The sequence below is a fragment of the Vidua chalybeata genome, chromosome 1, assembly GCF_026979565.1.
Source record: "Vidua chalybeata isolate OUT-0048 chromosome 1, bVidCha1 merged haplotype, whole genome shotgun sequence".
In the NCBI taxonomy this organism is placed as follows: Eukaryota; Metazoa; Chordata; class Aves; order Passeriformes; family Viduidae; genus Vidua; species Vidua chalybeata.
Window position 1 is genome coordinate 116432744 of NC_071530.1, and position 19646 is coordinate 116452389.

The window sequence follows — 19646 nt, forward strand, 5'->3', positions numbered from 1 at the left end:
GTGCGGCGGGGGTTCCCGTGCCGCGGCCGCGCAGGTGCCGGGAGCGGGCGGGCGCTGATTGAGGGAAGCAGATGGCAGCGCTCGGTGGCCGCCGGCCAGCGGAGCAGGTGCTGGTCACGTGGCCGCGGGTTGCCGGGGCGACGCCAGCGCTCTCGGCGTGCGGATGAAAAGGCGAAGGGGGCCCCGCTTCAGCTGCGGCTTTTTGTGCCATTGGTGGCAGCCAGAGCGGAAACAAGCGCCGGCGGGGAGGGAGGGGAGCCCGCCGGGCACCGAGCGACGGAGGGAGGGAGGGACGCGCGCTGCCCGGCCCCGCCGCCTCTCGGGGCTCGGCCTCTGGCCGCGCTCCTCCCGCCGTGCCAAGCTCTGCCCCCGCTGTGCCCGCGCTCTTTGCGCCGTGTCGAACTCTTCCCCCCACATCTCCTTTCATTTAATTTTTTTTTTTTTTATTGTCACAGTTTAAGGTAGGTGTTTTTTTTTTTTTTTTCTTTTTTTTTTTTTTTTTTTTTTTAGCTGTGTCGAGTCCTATTAATTTCACAGGATCACAGAATTGTTAAGGTTAGAAGGCACCTCTGGACATCATCTCATCCAGGCCCCCTGCCAAGTCAGGGTGACCTAGAGCAGGTGACACAGGAAGGTGTCCAGGTGGATTTTGAATGTCTCCAGAGAGGGAGACTTCACAACCTCCCTGGGCAGCCTGTTCCAGTGCTCTGCCCCCCTCAATGTAAGGAAGTTCTTCCTCATGCTGAGGTGAAACTTCTGGTTTTGTTTCTGGCCATTGCTCCTTGTCCTGTCACTGTGCACCACTGAAGAGAGTCTGGCACCATCTTCTTGGTACCTACTATTGAGATACTTATATGCATTAATGAATCACACAATTGTTAGGAATGGAAGCGACCTCTGTAGATCATCTAGTCTCAGTCTTCTCTTTAAATAGGCCCAGCTCCCACAGTCTCTCCTCTTAGGAGAGATGCTCCAGACCCCGAAGACCCCTAATCATCACTGTGCCCCTCTTCTGTATCATGTTCACTAGCTCCTCGTCTTTGTTTCACTGAGGAGTCCAGAACTGGACACAGTACTCCAGATATGGCCTCAGTAGGTCTGAGTAGAGACAATTTTGCAATAATACAAATCTGTGTTCAAAACTCATAGTCTTTTCATGTGTAAATTTTTTAAAATTATTTTTTAAACTTGGAAATCAGTGCTAGTTTACACATAGGCTGCAAGGAGAAAACGCTGTAGCTGAGTTATCGCAGTCCTGAAGAGACATGTGACTGTATTGGAAAATTTTAAATTACAGCTCCAAAATACACTGTTGGTGGGCTAATATGCTGATCATAGTGAACAAACTTAAAGCTGATGTTTAAATGAGAAATTACAAATGTGAGGGTCATGAAGAAAAAACAAAGCCTGGGCAGTTTCCCAGGTATGAAAATAAAGTGATGAGAATGTAGAAGCCATATAAAAGTATCTGATATAGTGCTTGGTGACGTGTGCTTGCCATGTGTCAGGTACCAGCACACGGCTCTGCTCTGCTGGGAGCTGACCACAAAAAAACTAGTGAAAACCTGCCTCAGACTTAAAGGCTAGATGTGCTTTAAAATACTAACTTCTACCATCGATTTTTGTTGCCATTTAAAAATTTCACCCCTGCCATGCTGCAGATCATCTCAGTTTGTGATTTGGTGATGGTGTATTTAAAGCTGTGTTTAAAGGTGTATTTAAGTGTATTTTGATACATACGTCTTTACTCATTTCCAAGCCTCTGAGTGCAACTGGAGACATGTAATCCCAGCTCTTCAGGTGATGAACATTTTCATGGGGGAGGAAGGGAAGGAACAACCCTCAAAACATCGTCAGTGGATATAGCTTTTTAGTATTGTGTAGATGCTGAGATGCTAGTGTGGTGTTTTTTCCCCCTGTACAAGCTGGAGTTGCACGCATTGAAGCTGTATGGGTGCCCTCAGCACTGACACTCAAGAGCACTTCCTGCTTGGAAATAGCAGGGATTGTAGAAGAAGATGAATTCAGTCCTTTGGTTTGGTAATACTTGCTCTAGTTCTGCTTACCTGGGCTGCACGGTTAATAAAAGACAAGCACATGCGTAATCCTGTTTCTCTTCTCATGTGTCAGATTGTCCAAACACTGCTTTCAAAAAGTGCAGGTTCTGAAGAGAGCAGCTCTTCCTTTCCCATCTCATTTTTAGTTTCTTGTTGAGTACACATCGAGTGTCGCTGTCTAAGGTCTTGAAGGAAAGAAGCAAGGTGTCTGTTGTTAAGGCATGTGTAGTGATGGCCCATGCATCACTGATTTTGCAGTTACTTTTAAATACTTCAGAAAGACAGTTGAAAATGAAGTCACTCAAAACAAACATCTCACAGATCAACTGTTTTTTAAACACCTCTTGCTTATATTTTTCTACAAAAACTTAATACGAATACCTCTGTTTCAGTAGCAAGAAGCAAGATTCAGAAGCCAGTGCTGCGAAGAAAAAGGTTAACAAGGGAAAGGAAGGTTCTGAAAACTCAGATCTGGAAAAAACTCCACCACCATCACCTCATCCTGAAGATGAAGATGATCCAGGGGTTCAGGTAATGCTATTGTTGGAGTTCATTGTAGACTTTGCCAACTTGGAAGCATAAAGCAATAGTTTTCATGGTCTTTGTTATAGAGATACAGGTATTTGGATAATTTCTGTGTTGTTTACAAAGAAGGTGAGAAATGAAAATCACCGTGGTGAATAGTTTACAAAACCAAGTATTTTTCATCATATTTTTGCTTTATAGTCTTATTTCTTGCAGATATGTGTACAGTGCTGCTGAGTTTTCACACATTCTCTTTGATTACTCTTGCAGTTATGATGCTGAATGTTCTGTTCTGTAGACTTAATGCACTATTACAAGGTCTTGCTTATAAGCTTGATGTTCATTCTTGCATTGGCTTTGCAAACCTTCTGAAATCAAGAATGAGACATGACAGAGCAGAGTGTTGGAAACGTGCATGTCAGGCGCTTGTAGCTACACTGCTTTAGTGGATGAAGGGCTTCTTTTGCAGGACTACTAGTCATGGGCTCACACTGATTAATTTCTCTTGACCACTGAATACCTATCACCTTCTGTCCAAACTTTGTTTCACATAAAGCAAATCTGGAAATATATATGACAAGTTTTGTGTGCTCTGTCATTTGACATGTTAAGAAGTGGTCAGCTCCTGGCTTGCTTCTGCTGGCAGTGTTTCGAGCAGGCAGTAAAAATAAGAATACCCTCATGAAGAGGTAGGGGCAAATTGTGGTGGGGAAAGTATGAGATTCCTATGTAGTCATACCAGTGTACATGAAATCCACTGCATTTGTCCATTGCACGTCAGGTTGTGGAGGGGATGCTTCTGGTTATGAGAGATGTTCAGACCAACTGGGAATGGTCAAAGCAGCCTGGTGAAGACTTTGGCAAACAGTTGTCCTACAAAAACATGGTTTATGCCCTTCCTCCCACTATTTTCAAGAAGAATATAGTAAATAATGAAATGTAAATGATCTAGTTAAAAACAAAAGAAGCAGTAGAAGAGTGTGTTCTTCCTGACTTCTTCAGACTGTGTTTTCTGAATTAGAGAAGTTGAGTTAAACCATGCAGATGTTAAAATGTTTGAAGAATTAAGTTTTCTGTTCTGCATTGCAAATCTCTGCCAGCCTGATTAATGATACTGGCAAAATATGAAGAAATTTCAGGGCTTTTTGGGTTAATTTGTAGGTGATTGTATTCCATATACAATTCAACATTTCTTCATGGTTTGCTTGTTAGTGGAACGAAAACTTTCTTTTTGTCAAACACAATTGGGTGCTAAACATTATGTTTGATTTTTAATTTTATTTTTGGAAATAGAAGTGCTAGGGCACTTGCATCACTTTTTAATTAAATGTAAAAAAGTATTTCAGGAAACTGTTTTTTTAGTACTTTCTTGTACTGTGCATGCTATAATGCACTTCTTTGCATGAATTTAGGAAAGGGTTCCAACCATATTTGCTGGGACAGCTACTATTAATAAACTTGTTATGCATTTCTCAACTGAGATTGATGTTGCTCAGTTGTCTAAGACACAGTTGCATTCTTAGGGTAAAATCCTGAGTCTTCTGTAGAGATATTATGTAGTAATGTAGAGTGATACATTGTTTTCTTTAAAGAGGAGAAATACTTGTGTGTTATGCAAGTTTTTTATATTCCATTATCAAACCTATTACTCACCTTCCTACCTGTAGATCAGTTAATGAGTTAAAGATAATCAGATGCAGGTAAATATATTGTGCAGTTTCTGTCAACAGCGCATAAATATTGCAAAACCGCATATGAATGTAAGAGGAAACAGGAAGTTCATCAAGTCAAAAACATTTAAAATAAAGGCTACCATTATGTTTTAGATATTCTTTCTGTTAGGGAAATGGAAGAAGAGATTTTTGGCACCAAAAATAATGGTAAGACTTACCTACAGAGTCAGAAGAAAATTGGTATTTTCCCATCAGTGATTATGTAAATCAAGATGCAAATTTGTCAAGTGTTACTATTTTGAAGTATAAAAATATTGTTTTGTGGAAACCCCCATAAGTTACTGCGTTAAAGGTAGATGTCACATCATCATTGTTTAAAAGGGTAATGTAAGCTTAACCTTTGCTCAAAAATTTAATTTTCAGTTAAATAAATAATTTCTAATTTTGTAAAGTGCACTTTTTATGCTTTAAAAAGTATTATTAGCTATCTAAAAGTATTTGACTTTGTCTATGTATATTGAGACACTCAGCTTGTTTAAGTCTGTTAAACAAGCTACATAAGTATTTGCATGTATCAGTGAAGATGTGCAGTGGCTGAGAAAGATGTATAAATAAGTAATGTAAAATATATAAATAAGTAGTGTTTCAAGTCATTACGGTAGAGGTTTTTTTAACACTTGATAGTCAACATAATTTTAATGTATACATTAAGATACTTGAAGCTCAGTTGACAGTTTTCTTCAGCAACATATGCTTACAGCTTTTCAAATACATAAACTGATGCAGACTATCTGGGAAGTTGAATTTTATTGTTGTAAAAACAATACCCAGTACCGGACATCAGGTTGCAAATTCTGTATTTTCCTGGTTATTTTGTGCAGTACTGGTGAAGCTTTATCTCATCTTGGTGGTGAGGGTATGGGAGCACAGAAATCATGTTTTCAATTTGTGGTGGTTCAAGTTTTCCATTCTCCTCTATTAGTTTGGGGGTCTTTTCCCATGCTGTGCTGCAGGATGCCTTTCTGAACAGTGCTGGGTCAGTGAAGTGAGGAAATCGTATTTCATTGTGTTTCCCCTACAAGATAATCCCAGTACAACTGGGTGGATGGGAAGAGGAAGAAAGTGTGTTGTCACTGCTTAGCAACACAGTGGGCCATGCTGTGGAAAGGTGGGGTTTGGCTCCTGCATTGGCCATCTGTCAAAGTTTGTTACAGATGTGAATGGAGAGGTGCAGCTTCTTGGGTTTCAATTGCTTTCTGAGATAGGCTTCCTAATTTTTTAATGTTGTTTAATACTGTTAAAAAAAGTAAAAAAATGCCCCTCCCCCCACTTTCCAACTTGGAACAAGCATGAAGTTGATTTTTATTTGTGGTTGATTTTTGTTTCATTTTAGGTTTTTGTTGGTTTTTGCTTACAGAATTTAAGAACGGCTAACAGGCAGGAATTCAGAATAGTAGTGTCCTGAGTCCATTCTTTCTACCAGGGTGTTGTAGAAATTACAGCATTTACTGCACACTAACGTATTTGAGACACACAGAGGAGTTTTCTCAGTTATTCTGCTTCTTATCAGCTTTGTTTCTCATGAAAAAATATGAATGCTTTCTGTTCAGAAACGACGCTCCAGCAGGCAGGTGAAGAGGAAGCGTTACACCGAAGACCTGGAGTTCAAGATTTCAGATGAGGAGGCTGATGATGCTGATGCTGCTGGAAGAGACTCTCCTTCAAATACTTCTCAGTCAGAGCAACAGGTCAGATATGAACAGACTGGAAAGGTGGCCATAACTGCAGCATTCAGAGATCAAATATGGGCCCTTTCCCTGAATGATATTTGTACATAGACTAGAATGTGCCAGAAGGCATTAATTTTTACATTCTTAAAGAATATATCAACTCATGGCTTTGTTTGCAAGCTGATGATATACAGCTTGAAAGTTCAAGCTGAGTTCTTTGAAATTAGTGGTCCCTAGCCAAAGGAAACCTAAACTGTACTGCTAGAAATCTAGAATGTACTTCTGTGAATTCAGTGGTCTGGCTTCTGTGACTTTAATAAACCACTCAAGCTTGTCCCCTGCTGCTAGGCACCATAAGAACTCCTTTATGAAATTACTGCCTTGTAGTACCCAGCAGGGTACACTTTATTTTCTGTGCAATGTAAATGATGGATAAAATAGTTTGAATAAGATGAGGGGTAATACTGTAGGAATGACTGTTGTAACAATCTCATTGTTTTGTAGTGCTTTTTCAAAGAACTACTTCATTTAACTGATGACCTATTGGAAATATATCCATGTTCTTTAGTATTTCATTTGGCAATTTGTTAAGCCTTGTGAAATATTGTATGTGATCTCCATTGTTAATTGTGTCTTATCAGAAGGAGAATTGGGATGCTTTGCCTCCCGTTGTAATAGTGAATTAATGTAATAGAGAATTGCAGGCCGTTTTGAGAGTGATTGTGTGGACACCTGCACAGCCAGCTAGAGCTTCTGAACATCATCTGCCATTTAGACTGTATGGTGCTGAAAGCATGTATTATTTTAGCACAGGGGAACTGCTCGTGTTGTTATATCTATTTATCTGTGCACATCAGCCTTCTTAACTGAGAGAGCTGGAGTTGCACTAGGTCTTAAAAATGGGCTCAAACAAGTATCCTTCAATCCTTTATTATGGTATTAAATCTTTTTGAATCCTCAAAGTTCTCATGCTAGGAGGAGAATGCCCTCTTGGTATTAAGCTTCTGTTACAAAAAATTATTTTAAAGTTTTTCTAATAAAGGAAGTCTTTAACAAAGATGCACTCCCATAACTCTTGTATGCTATTTATGATGTAGGAATCTGCTGATGCTGAAGGTCCTATTGTGGAGAAAATCATGAGTAGCCGTTTAGTCAAGAAAAAGGTAAAACAAATACCCTTCCCCTCATATTTTAAATAGGCTAAGCATATTTCTGCTGAAGCCCTTACTGAGTTCTTAAAATGCCTTGGATATTCCCAATTAAAAAACTGTTCTGTTGAATAGAGGAGGTTCCCTGAAAGTGTATTCACATGGTATGCAACATGTTTTTCAATAGACATACACAAAACAGATTGTTTAATCTTTTACTTGTTTCTTGGGTTTTTTTTGGATGAAAAATTTGATTTTTGCAAATATACATGCCTGGATGAAATCTGTGGTGCTCTTCATAGGAGTTTGAGGAATGAGAGAACTCCAAAACCCTTGCCCATAATTTTTGCATCTTTTGATGGCAGTTGTGCTTAGCAGCTGAAACAAATTTACATATGACCAAGTATGATGCATACACAGGTGATGAATATCTTCCTTGTCACTATGCTAAGATGGTAAAAGAAACACTCAAGTTCAGTGTGGTTCCATTATAATTCTGCCTTGGCTCCTAGTTAAGTTCTTATTTTGCTTACAGATTTTTCTAATCTGCTTCTCAACTTGATTGTCCTTTGCACTTCCAAAGTGTTAGAACTCTGAGAAGGAAATAGAGAACAACTTATTCCAAAAAGGGCATGGTTACATTTATAGACTCTTTTGTGGAGCTGATTCTCTGACTTGTACTGCAGTTGGACAGAAAACTGTCTGACTTAGGCCGATACAGCATCATGTTGATCTTTGTTAACCAGCAATTCATCTTTGCCTCGGTGTTAATTTTCAAATTGGAGAAAGGAAATTTGCCTTTATTAATGGATTTTTTTTTCAGTGTTGTGGTGGTTTGGTGTTTGGTTTTGGGTTTTTGTTTGGTTTTCTTGGGCAGAGTGGGATGTATGTATTTGATTTTATTACTACTGTCCTAACATCATTAACAATTTTGTAAACCTACATTCATTTAATGTCATGAGTTCCTGTGATTCAATATGACCTGTTTATGCATCTTACAGCATAAGCTTCTAAGGCTTTTTGGAGTGCTTTTTCTGTTTGTTTTTTGTTGTTTTTTTTGGTTTTTTTTTTAAGTCTAGAGCTCTATTTTGTGTTTCAAATCATAGGCTTATTTTTCAGATAAACTTGAGGCAATATAAAGTGAGTATTTACTTGTCCTGATGGTCTGCTAGGCAGGAGAGGAGGATGTGGTCCTTTCATAAATGTCTTTACAGGGGAAGCTGTTTTTCACCAATTATTCTCCCCTTCTTCCTCTCCCCAGCAAACAAAGGTGTGATTACTCATGGGGAGTGTGTATTTTGCTGCACTTTGTGGGAAGTAGTTGGTCTGCTGCCTACATGTCTTTGATTGCAAGCTCTGCTGGAGGCAAGCTCTATTTTGAGCTTTTTCTTTAATGTTTTTTATGGATTGTATTTGCAGGTTTGAGGGGTGTCTCTTCTTTCCCTGCTCTTCTCCCCAACCCCTCTTCTCCAAATTTCAAAAAAAAAATGGATTTCAGGATGTTAATATTTAACATCTGAAGTATCCAACTGTGCTTTTATTAAAGGTCTTTTACACTCTTACTAACGTCATCAAAACCCTGGTTGTTAGATTACTAATCAAAGTAAAATTGCTGTGATCAGGACCAGTGCATAAAATAAACACGAGGAGAGGCTTCACTAGGAAACCTTTCAGTGCATTAGGTTGTAACGAAGATGTTGCATTCAAGGAAAGGACATTAGGTAATGAGTATGCTTTTGGAGCATTATTCTTATAAAATCGTGCTGGTTTTCTGAGAAATAGCCTTAGTCTAGCTCTGGAGTTACCAGATAGGATGCAGCACTGTATTTGCAGCCATTTTTGAAATGTAGAGTAAAAGGTAGAACTGAGTTCCTGTTAGAAGTAAAAAAGATGATGTTTGTCACAGTTGTTCCTAATGTGGAATGTTGAATTCCCTTGAATACTCTTTCTTCTTGCAGAAAGCATGAAGTACATGTATCACTCTCTTTCCAAACTTGATGAGTTTGGATGTTGAAATTTTTCATTCAGTCTCCTTTGAGTTCCTACTTCTTAACTTTGAAAAGGAAGAGCTAGAACTGATTATGCTATCCAGCAGAAATAGCACATATTTTGGAAAGACAGGGAGTTTGTAGAACCCTGTACCTGCATGTTAAACATGTGAATGTCTATTTTTGCCTACTAGTACATGTGAGAATTAGAACTAATTGAAATGTGTACAATACCTGCATCTCTTCCTCAAATGGATTTTACGATTTTGTACTCTGTATCAATTGAGGTGGTTGGGTTTTTTGTGGTGCTTTGCATCTGTTATTAATGTGTTCTGTCTGCTATTTTTCTGGTAGTTGATAGTTGTGGTGGTTTGGGTTTTTTTCATGGTTTGTTTTTTTTCTTAGGTTTTTTCGGTTGGTTGTTTTTTTTTTTGGTTTTTTTTTCCCCAAGCTTTTGTTTCTACACCTGAATGCCTTATACAACTAACTTCTGCATTAGTAGTGTTACTGTATCACCTCTGTGGCAATGGCATGCAAGATTATGTGCTTTTAAGTATTTGCTTGAATGAAGGGGTCATTTATTTCTTCAATTATCTGCAGAGACTGTGAATCAGATCCTGGCCACACCTGGAAGTGATAATTTGAAGTGTCCTGCATTGCCCAAGTCTGCTGTTAGTTATTTTAGGATATCTGTGTAATCAATTTGGGGAGAATTTTACATAAATGTTCTATCTCACTTTTTTACATGGCTAATGTAAGTGTACAGGTAGTGAGGAGTGCACAGTGACATCAGAGGCATAAGCTAAAGTGATGTATTGTTAACCTCTGCTTGAGTGCTGACAGTTTTAATTTGATTAAAATTTTGGAGGAGGACATAAGTGCTGAATACCAGGCTAAGATTTTTAAAATATTTTTTCTGAAGTACTTTTTGCTTAGGTGAATCTTTGATGCACTCTTGTAGAACATCTAATAACATAGACCAATTACCTATTAGACAATACAAAATTGTGTTTTACTTATGAGAGTTACAGAATTTATCGAGATGTGCATTGTAAATTATTGTTATTAAGTTGGCAGCTGACAGAAAATATGTTTGACTGAAATGCTGCTGAGGGGAGTGAAGCTGGTTAATATGAAACCTCTATGTAAAAGTGTTTAATGATGTCATTGTAATACTGATGGATCTCAAAGGATTCTGGTTTAATAGTAATCAAAGACACTTGGCTGTAATACATTTTAGATAATAAAATAAGTTAATGTCTTAAAATTAGGATTGACTTCTTAAAGACTAATTTTGCCTCAGGGCAGTGAATAGGTTCAGATAATGTGATCTCCAGCTTCTTTTCTCAACACAGTTTTGATCTCTAAATATTAATATCATCTTGAGAAAGACTCTTCAGAATCTTTTGTTTACAGAGAATCTTTATGGTCTCCAGATTCCTCCCTTTGACAGTGTCTTTGTAAGTGTCAGGGAATTTCTCCACTGTGTTAGGGTTTAAAGGATGATTTGGAGAGCTTATCTTTCATGGAAGATTCAAGATCAAGAGGTAGCATCAGTAATCTTCTTCCATTTCTTTAGGGAAAAATAGGTAGAAACTAGTATTGTTTCTCTCTCTAGGAAGGAATACAAACAGACAGTACTGGAATGATGTAAATGCTAAACTGAAACTTCCTTGCTACTTGGGAAGTAAAGGAATACTGTGTGAATCAGGGACTGGGAATGCATGAACTTCACTGTGCTAGAACAGAGTTTAATGCAGCTGCAACTGTTCTTTAATTGCACTGCTGTGGAGGTAAAATCTAGCCAGCAACTAAAGATGGCAATTCAAGTTTTAGAGTAGTCCCTCTTGTGTGTGTGTATATATTTTAAATATATATATAAAAATACAAAAATTGTTGATTTATACAGCAGTCAACAGTTTTACCTGTTTAATGCTGCATATACAGTATTTATTACAGATGATGAAATGTATGAACCAGAAAATGCTGCTCTGTTTAAAGTTTTCCTAAAGTTCATTAGGAAAAACAAAGAGTTAATGTTGTGACATAAACTGAATTCTAAGTGTGTGCCTGGTGCACTGTCCTTAGTTTGTCCTATGGCTGGGTTAAGGAGTAATTCAACAAAGTATTACATGCCATATGTTATGCAATACTTTGGCACCAGGGATAAGTTAAGGGTAGCTCAGCTCTTAGCACTGAATGCCCTTGGTTTTGCTGGTTTATGTCACAACTTTAACCTTGCTTTAAATGTAGTTTTTGGGTGTTAATTTAATTTGGCTGCTCTGTATGTGAGACATCTTGCCTGAGTGAATTTAATTGCACCATTGAGTAAAACTAAAGCCATGAACACTGATGCACTACAATTCTAGCAGAGGTATAAGGTTTAGTTTTATATGGCTTCTTGTTTGGAGTTATTAACTATATGGAGGAATAAACCCCCTTTAAAACTCTTTTTTAAAACATTACAAAACCCACAATGTAAAGTTGCCATGAGCCAGCCAAAAATAATACATATGGCATTCAGGAGTGCAGTTGCTAATTGGCTGCTGCCTGAGAAAATGGTACACTTGGCTTCTACTTAACACTGTGGGTTTGGCAGAAAGCCAGATTTGGGGTGAGGTTGTGAATGAAGCTGCATGTGGTTAGGGAGGAGTTCAAATGATTCATGTCTTGGAAGTTGTAGTAAGCAGTGCAGTATGTACTTGGGTAAGCAGCTGGAGGAAACTCCTCACCCATGTCCTCCCCCACAAACCTTTTCCTACACCTCCACTCGTGTCTCTGTGTAGGGACGATAGTCCATATCTCAGAAAGTTTTTAAATTGCTTACTAAGTTGGGCTGTTCAGAGATTTAATTCACGTTTCAACATTTCTTTTCTTTTAGACGGAGAACGGAGAGGAAGTAGAAGTAGAGGAATTCTATGTCAAGTACAAAAACTTGTAAGTAAAGTTACAGCTTTGATTGCTATCCAAATAGCTTTCAAAACTGGTTTTGTAACTGATAGAAATTATTATCAAACTTTAAACATATCTGATGTTTAATCCAAACCAGTGACAAATAAACAAGGGAATACCTTACACTGGCGGTACAGGGCTTGACAGTGTTGTGTTAATTTGTGTTCTCTCCAAAATTAAATCCATAGGTAAAATTGCTCTGCTATTACATACTTTAAGACTCATTACGCATGCAGGCTCATGAGCACACACCTGTGCTGTGTAGGTCTAACTGCAACTGTAGAGTGTGTGCAAACTACTCAAAAATAACCCTTGATGTTGTATCAAAAACAAGATTTATGTTGAACAAAATGTCTAAGATAACAAAAAAAATGAGATGGCTTTCAATATTCCAGCAGATCTTTACCCCTCCATGAGAGGAATGTAATCATGGTGAGAGCAGCATGTTGTTTCACTTCTGGACTCTGAAGCTGCAATGCAATCAGTATTTAAAATAAAACACTTCATAGCTGGATAAGCTCACTTTTCTTGTAGGAAAATAGCACACCTTGTGTATTTTTACCAAATTTTCTGCCTGAGAGACAGAAATCTGCTTTAAGGGTGCTTTTGGTAGCTAACTGCACATAGTTGACTTCACTTTAAATATGCTGTCATTTTGGTATCCTTTGCACTATATTGTTTGTTGTATAATGTTTAATTGCTTAATTATGCTTTGTTTAGTTCTATTACAAAGACATAATTTTTGTGTTAACTGTGCTGTCTTAGGTTTTAACAGACTAAATTTATGGAGTGGGACAAGTCACTTTGGCAGAGATACTGTTCCTTCTTCTATGTTGTTACTGTGGAACTGCATTTACAAGGGGGTTTTCTCTCTGTCAGTCTTAAAAGATTCACTAGTAATTTTGAGTTAGAATACTGTTCTCACAAAAAATTATATAAGATGGTAGTACTTAAAATATTTGCATCTTTTGATTAACTTATGAAAATCCTACTCTTCGCTAGAATATAATGCTTAAATATAGTGACTTTACCATAAGTGTCTTGTATAGTAATTACGTTTTAAGTATGTCCAATAAAAATCATCCTAGTTCTGTGCCAAACTAAGTATAGAGGGTATGTTTTCAAATTTTGATTTGGAGTTGTTTCTATTTCCTGACAAGTTTCTCTATTAGTAAGTGTAATTACTTTGAGTAAAGATGATTGGTCAATAACCTGTATGGTAAAAAAGATAGTGTCAGGTTTTCCAAGCATAGCACCACGCTGTGCTGGAAAGATTTAATTATACTAGTGGAATACATCAGGAGTGCAATGGATGCAGAGTTTTGAGTAAGATTTTTCTTTTTCATCTTCTAGTTCTTACCTTCACTGTCAGTGGGCATCTGTGGAAGAGCTGGACAAAGACAAGAGAATTCAGCAGAAGATTAAGCGGTTTAAGGCAAAACAGGGCCAGAATAAATTCCTTTCTGAAGTATGATTTTTTTTTTGTTTGTTTGTTTCTTTTGGGTGTTTAAGGAATATTCTTAGGAATTCTTGTTCTGTATGGAAGCAGAACATTTTGAATAACTGTGTGATATATCAGTAGCACTTATTCTAGTATAAAGCACAAAGGGTTCTGGATGTGAGTCTTACAAGTTTATGAAAGTCAAGTGATCTATCCTGACTGTATACTTTTTCCTGTTTTTTTGGTTAGTCATTTTCCTTGAAGTGAGGGGCTAGTTATTAGCCTTGTAAGCCTGACTGAATCACTACCGTTTCTTTTTGCTCAGGAGCTGATTATGCCAGAAGAAATGCATGCCTTTTTTCTATGTTATGGACTGCCGCTCACTAGGGATTCAAAGCTTTTTATCATCAATTTAATTTTACTTAGAGCTATAAGCAGTAATGTGGCAGGGGTCCTGTCAGTAAAAGACCAGATCTGCTGATTTGTGTCTCTGAAAGATTACCTTTTAGAAAAATGCTGTCATTTAAGAAAAAAAAAATTGTGTTCATGAACTACTGTGTTTATTTATTTATATTTATTTCATATTGAAATAAAAACCTGTTGCAAATTGAAAACTTTCATCTGTTCTAAGTGAAGATACCTGGAATTGTTTCCATTTTCTCTTCTTAATCTGTTTCCAAGTGGATCACAAGTTACTGTAAATACTTGGAATTTGTAATTGTTTCAGAAAAAGCTTTTAAAACATACAGTCTTTAGTCATTTTGGCTCTCTCTTCTGTTAGAGTGTACCTTAAAGCTATAAAATGAAATGCAATGCTTTAGTATGGAAGAGAATCCTGGAAGTTGTTTAAGGCATAAGAATGAACCTGACAAATTGTGACTTTTGGAGAAACTCTGTATGCATGCATGGTGTTTTCTCTGTTTTTGAAATAATAATCTTTAAATCTTGCTTGGAAAGTGTTAGACAATTCCCGTAGTTAAAATAATCCAAAGGCACTTAGTGTACAAGGCTCTAATTTCTTTATTGCAAGCTGTAGTTTTCAAGAATGCTAAATGCATTGCATGCCATAAGCCTTTTCGATTGCTCATTAGTGAATTGTAATTTCACACTTCATTTAAAATATTCTTAAACATTCTCTCACAGTAAAAGGTTTCACACAGTAATTAAGAGGCCCAGTTAACAAAGTCTGAGAAGTCTGATTCCCTCACGGGGAATGATCTTGCTGAATTGTTGCATTTCAATTAACATGTTGAAGTTTGCCAAATATAAATTCTGTGTCACCGTGACCCAAAATATTATTGCCTGGTGAAATATATAATCATTTTTCCTCTCAGGAAGGGCTAATAGAGATATCTTTTATATTTTTGCCTCTCTCCTTGAACAGATTGATGATGAGCTTTTTAATCCAGATTATGTGGAAGTTGATCGAATAATGGATTTTTCACGTAGCACAGATGATAACGGAGAGGTAAAAAAAACTTCAATGCTCTTCAAAAACTCTAGTCATATAGACATTGTGTTTAGAATTTATTGTTTAGAAATATATTAATTAGAATATATTAAGCATTTACAGAAACTACCACGGTGTTATGTGTGTAAAAAATAGGAACATGTTTGAGAAAACATTGGCTAATGTAGCAGTTTCCCTTAAATAAAGGGGGTTAAATGAGAATTCCAAACTTTTTTTAAGTTACCTATATTTAAAAAAGCAAACAAAACAACCAACCAAAAAGCAACAACAACAAAGAAGTGATATTTAATATTGTAGAAATATGATGTTCATGCATGTAATGCAGAATTTAAATGAAAATGGCAAGGAAGAGTCTTAGCTAAATGTCATAATGGTTTAGACATTGTTTAGACTACCTGTTACAGAAGTAGTCCTGAACTCGCTGTTTCTTCATTTTTATGCAAAAAAGATGATTTTGTTTTCCAGGAGATTCCTTTTTGGTCCTAGGAGAATAGAAAGCTTCACTGGCAGTGTCACTGTTTCCATGTTGCTCTGTCAGTGAATGGTGATGGTTGACTTGTCTGTTGTGAAGTTCCTGATGATGCTGATAAAACAGTTGATTTTTAAATATGTAGGAAAGCATAGAATTATAAGGGTTGAAATGTGAATGTTGTTTTGCTTCTAAATTTGTCTAACCTTAGTGATTTCAAATGTGTTATGCTTGTTTTGGTGGTAAGCCTGCATTCTCCAGGTTCTTGTCTTACTTGGTTAGGTTGTCAAGGTGTCAGCCTGCTTTTTGCTTATTCTTCTGGCTGAGTCAGACGATCAGGTCTGATCAAGCTTTTTGAATTTCATCTAGCCTACAGATCTCCTGTAAGAAAGGGTACACTTTTATTCTTTCTTTATTGTGATATAATGTAATTTTTGTCTTAACAAAGCCTGTAACGCATTATCTGGTGAAGTGGTGTTCGCTTCCTTACGAAGACAGCACTTGGGAGCTCAAGCAAGACATCGACCAAGCCAAGATCGAAGAATTTGAGAAACTGATGTCTAGGGAGCCAGAAATGGAGCGTGTGGTAAGAATTGGCTCTATATAGAGGATTTTATTTGAAAATAGTAAAGCAATGTGGTCTTTTAGAAACCACTAATGGGATTTGCTGTATTTGAAACAGGAGCGACCTCCTGCCGATGACTGGAAGAAATCGGAGAGTTCCAGGGAGTATAAAAACAATAACAAACTCAGGGAATACCAGTTGGAGGGAGTAAACTGGCTTCTTTTCAATTGGTACAACACGTACGTAAAACATAGCTTACTGCTGAATCCTGCTTTGGAAAAGCTTTTATGGCTTATTTAAAATAGCAGCCTTTTAAAGTAACCTGCTAAAGTGAGATTTTAGAATCATTTACATGGCTCATTTTTTGCTGCAGGAGTTATATACAAACTAATTTGGGGTGGAACATGAATATTTTAGATAGATTCTTGTGGCAAGTGCTTTGGGTTCATGCATGCCCCTGCTGCTCCCTCCTTCCCCTTGTGAACTTGAGAAGTACATAGAAGGGATATATCCATGCTGACTGCATCACAAATCATAACATTTATTTAAAATGCGAAATGTTATGATGCCTTTTCATTCTAGAAATACCTGGTTTATTCAGGTTGTTGCCTTACTGATTGTCTATGTTTCAAGTTGGGAATAAATCATTCAGCCTGTTTTTATTCTTGTTTTCAGACGAAACTGCATTTTAGCAGATGAAATGGGGTTGGGAAAGACTATCCAGTCCATTACGTTTCTCTATGAGATATATTTGAAAGGAATCCATGGTCCTTTCTTGGTTATTGCACCATTGTCCACAATTCCCAACTGGGAAAGGGAGTTCCGCACCTGGACAGAGTTGAATGTGGTTGTGTATCATGGGAGTCAAGCGAGTCGGCGGACCATTCAGTTGTATGAAATGTATTTCAAAGATGCACAGGTAAAAGCTCTTCGTGACTTTTCTTTTTCTCTTTTTTTGTATATGCTTTACAGTTGTTTATTATTTTAAGTATCAATTGGTTTGTCAGTGCTGGTATGTTAGGTTTCAGTTAGAAATACAGATACATATATTAAGAATGATTTTTAATAATGGCCAGTATCTTTCTGGGAATAAAGGCGCACCATGAAATGGTGCAACTTTTGTTTAGAGTTTCATTCTTTTGTTCAAGGTTTTTGTTAATTTGCATTTTTGAGGGGAGCTGGCAGAAGAGATTCTTAATGGAGAAACTCCTTTAAGTGGAACTAAGCTTAAAAATCAATCTTTGCCTACCATTCCAGGAAAGACCTGCTTGTAGAAATTAGACTTGTCAATGTCTCTTTATCAAATTTTGTAAGTCAGATTTATTTTGAATGTGTGTTACTGTGCTTAGGTTGAGTAGTTGTGAGTGAAGGAAAGCAGAAATAGGGGTAGAAACACAAAATTATTTGGAAAACAGAAACTAAGAAGAGCAGCAGATCCCTACTCCTAAATGCACGGCTTTTCTCAGAGTAAACAGAATTGGGGGAAAAGAAAATGTGCATACATTTTATGTATGATAATTGAATGTTATTGCAGAACAATAAAATCTGCCTTGCATAAGAGAGAAAAAAGGGTAGAAGTTCAACCTGTGGAGTACTATTTTCAACTGAGCTTTAAAAAGTGATAGTGGTGAATTCATAAATTTAGATTTTCTTTAAAGCATTTCATTTTACACCACTGGACATTTTGATTAATAAACTAGAAGGATATAAAATCAATATGGCACACATTAAGTGGATTTAAAACTGGCTAGCTGATATTTCTTGATGTAATTGTTAATGAGAAGGGATTTGCATTTCCAGCATAGTTCTTCAGGGATTGGTTCATGTCCACAAGCTATATAACTTACCAATGACCTGAAAGAAAACATAAAGTCATTACTGAGGAAGTTTTCAAATGACACAAAAATGTGGAGAGTGGTAAATGATTAAGACAACTGATGGATACAGAGTAAGCTGTATTACTTAATAAATTGGATCCAAGCTAGCAATACTTAGACTAGCTAAATACAGGGCTGTCTGTGGACAAGGAATGAAGATGATTCTTACCATAGGGAGAGCTCAGCTCTGGGAAGGCTATAAGACAAAAGCAGATTTTTTTTTGTCATGGCACATGACCAGTTAAACCACTTTGACACAGTGGTTAAAAGGGCTAGTGTAGTGGAAGTGCATGGGAGGAAACAAATCTTTAATATAAAGATGAGAAAAACATTCTCTTCTTTGTCAGTGATGTGATGAGTGGTCCAGTTCTGCTTAGTTCTCACTTCATGTCCTCAAAGTGCATTGAAAAACTGGAGTCTTAGAGCAAAACTATGAGAGAGATTGCAAGATATAAAGTATGCTTTTACAGGTAAAAAACTGATTAAAAACTGTTTTGAAGCTTATGACTCTGGCACAACTTGACATGCCATTAGGGCAAACAAAAAGAACTACATATTTAAATATAGTATATTTAAATATAGTATATATTATATATAAATATAGTATACTATATTTACTATATAAATTTAGTATACTATATTTAAATATAGTATTTATTTAAATATAGTAGAGAAACACATAGTAATTTATATTAGTGAGAAGTTACAGCTGTGTAGAAAACAACTGTTTTCTCAGCAATTTATCAAAGAAACTTTTAAATGAAAATCATATCTGTGTTTATTGAAGATTTATTTGAGTAACAGTTGTTTCATTGAGGGCTAGTGGCCTAGAGAAGTTGTGTATGTCCCAGTCCACAGCAGGAGTGCTGGAACTAGATGATCTTTAAGGTCCCAATCCAGGCCATTCTATTAATCTCTAATATTCTTTATGATAATGCTCACATTTTCTTACCTAGATGTATAATACACAAATGAAGTGGGATTGAAATCAGTTTTTCCGATTTTTAAATAATTTCTTAGCTGAGATTGATATCTTATATAATTTAAAAATTTGGGTTCATACAAATACTGTCTCTGCTGAATTATTTCTTGTGTTAAAAATCGTATTTGTTTGCTATTTGAGTGGTGCTTGTTCTCAGCATGTTCTTCCCCTTAGCAGTTACTTAGCATGAAGCCTGAAGGAATGTCATCTGAAAAATCCCACTTACTGTGCAGATTCTTAGTTATTTTGGCAATGTTGTTTCATTGATTTAAAGGTAACTAAAAGGACCTACAGCAAGATGCAGCAGAAAATTTTGTTCCCCCATTGCCATATTCTTAACTCAATTCTTGCCGTGAGCGTGGCAGTCATTTTACCCCATAGAGAGTAATGACAAAGCACTCATGGCACAGAAAAATGAATTATTTTCTGCTGTTTTTGCTCCCTGAACTGTCTTAAAAGTTGAATCAGACAATTACTGCATTTAGGGATAAAGGAGAAATGAAGAGAACTCATCCTTTTGATGGCAGCTAGCTTAGATGTATCACAAAATCACCTTCTGTTTTCCATTCTTTGTAAGAGTGTCAGCTGTGAAACACGTGGTAGAAACCAAATTACAGGGAAAAAATCTCTTCATATTCTGAAAAAAAGAGTCCCCATGTAGTGCTCACTCTGGTATTCTCCAAAGTATCATCACTGGGAATATGATGGAAGACAAAAAGTGAGTGAAAAAAGACATGATTTAGCAGCATCATTTCTAGTTCTCTTGCC

The 19646-nt window shown here is 37.0% G+C and overlaps 1 protein-coding gene across 1 annotated transcript in view; it reads left to right on the forward strand.

Moving 5' to 3' along the window:
* The window catches only part of CHD7 (chromodomain helicase DNA binding protein 7), an 89548-nt gene that overhangs the window by 38778 nt on the left and 31124 nt on the right, over positions 1-19646 (forward strand). Inside the window, exons 3-11 of the mRNA XM_053943334.1 lie at positions 2450-2588; positions 5866-6003; positions 7083-7148; positions 12003-12058; positions 13427-13541; positions 14899-14982; positions 15903-16040; positions 16137-16258; positions 16695-16938. Coding sequence (XP_053799309.1) covers positions 2450-2588; positions 5866-6003; positions 7083-7148; positions 12003-12058; positions 13427-13541; positions 14899-14982; positions 15903-16040; positions 16137-16258; positions 16695-16938 — 1102 coding nt within the window. The remainder of the gene's footprint in view (positions 1-2449; positions 2589-5865; positions 6004-7082; positions 7149-12002; positions 12059-13426; positions 13542-14898; positions 14983-15902; positions 16041-16136; positions 16259-16694; positions 16939-19646) is intronic.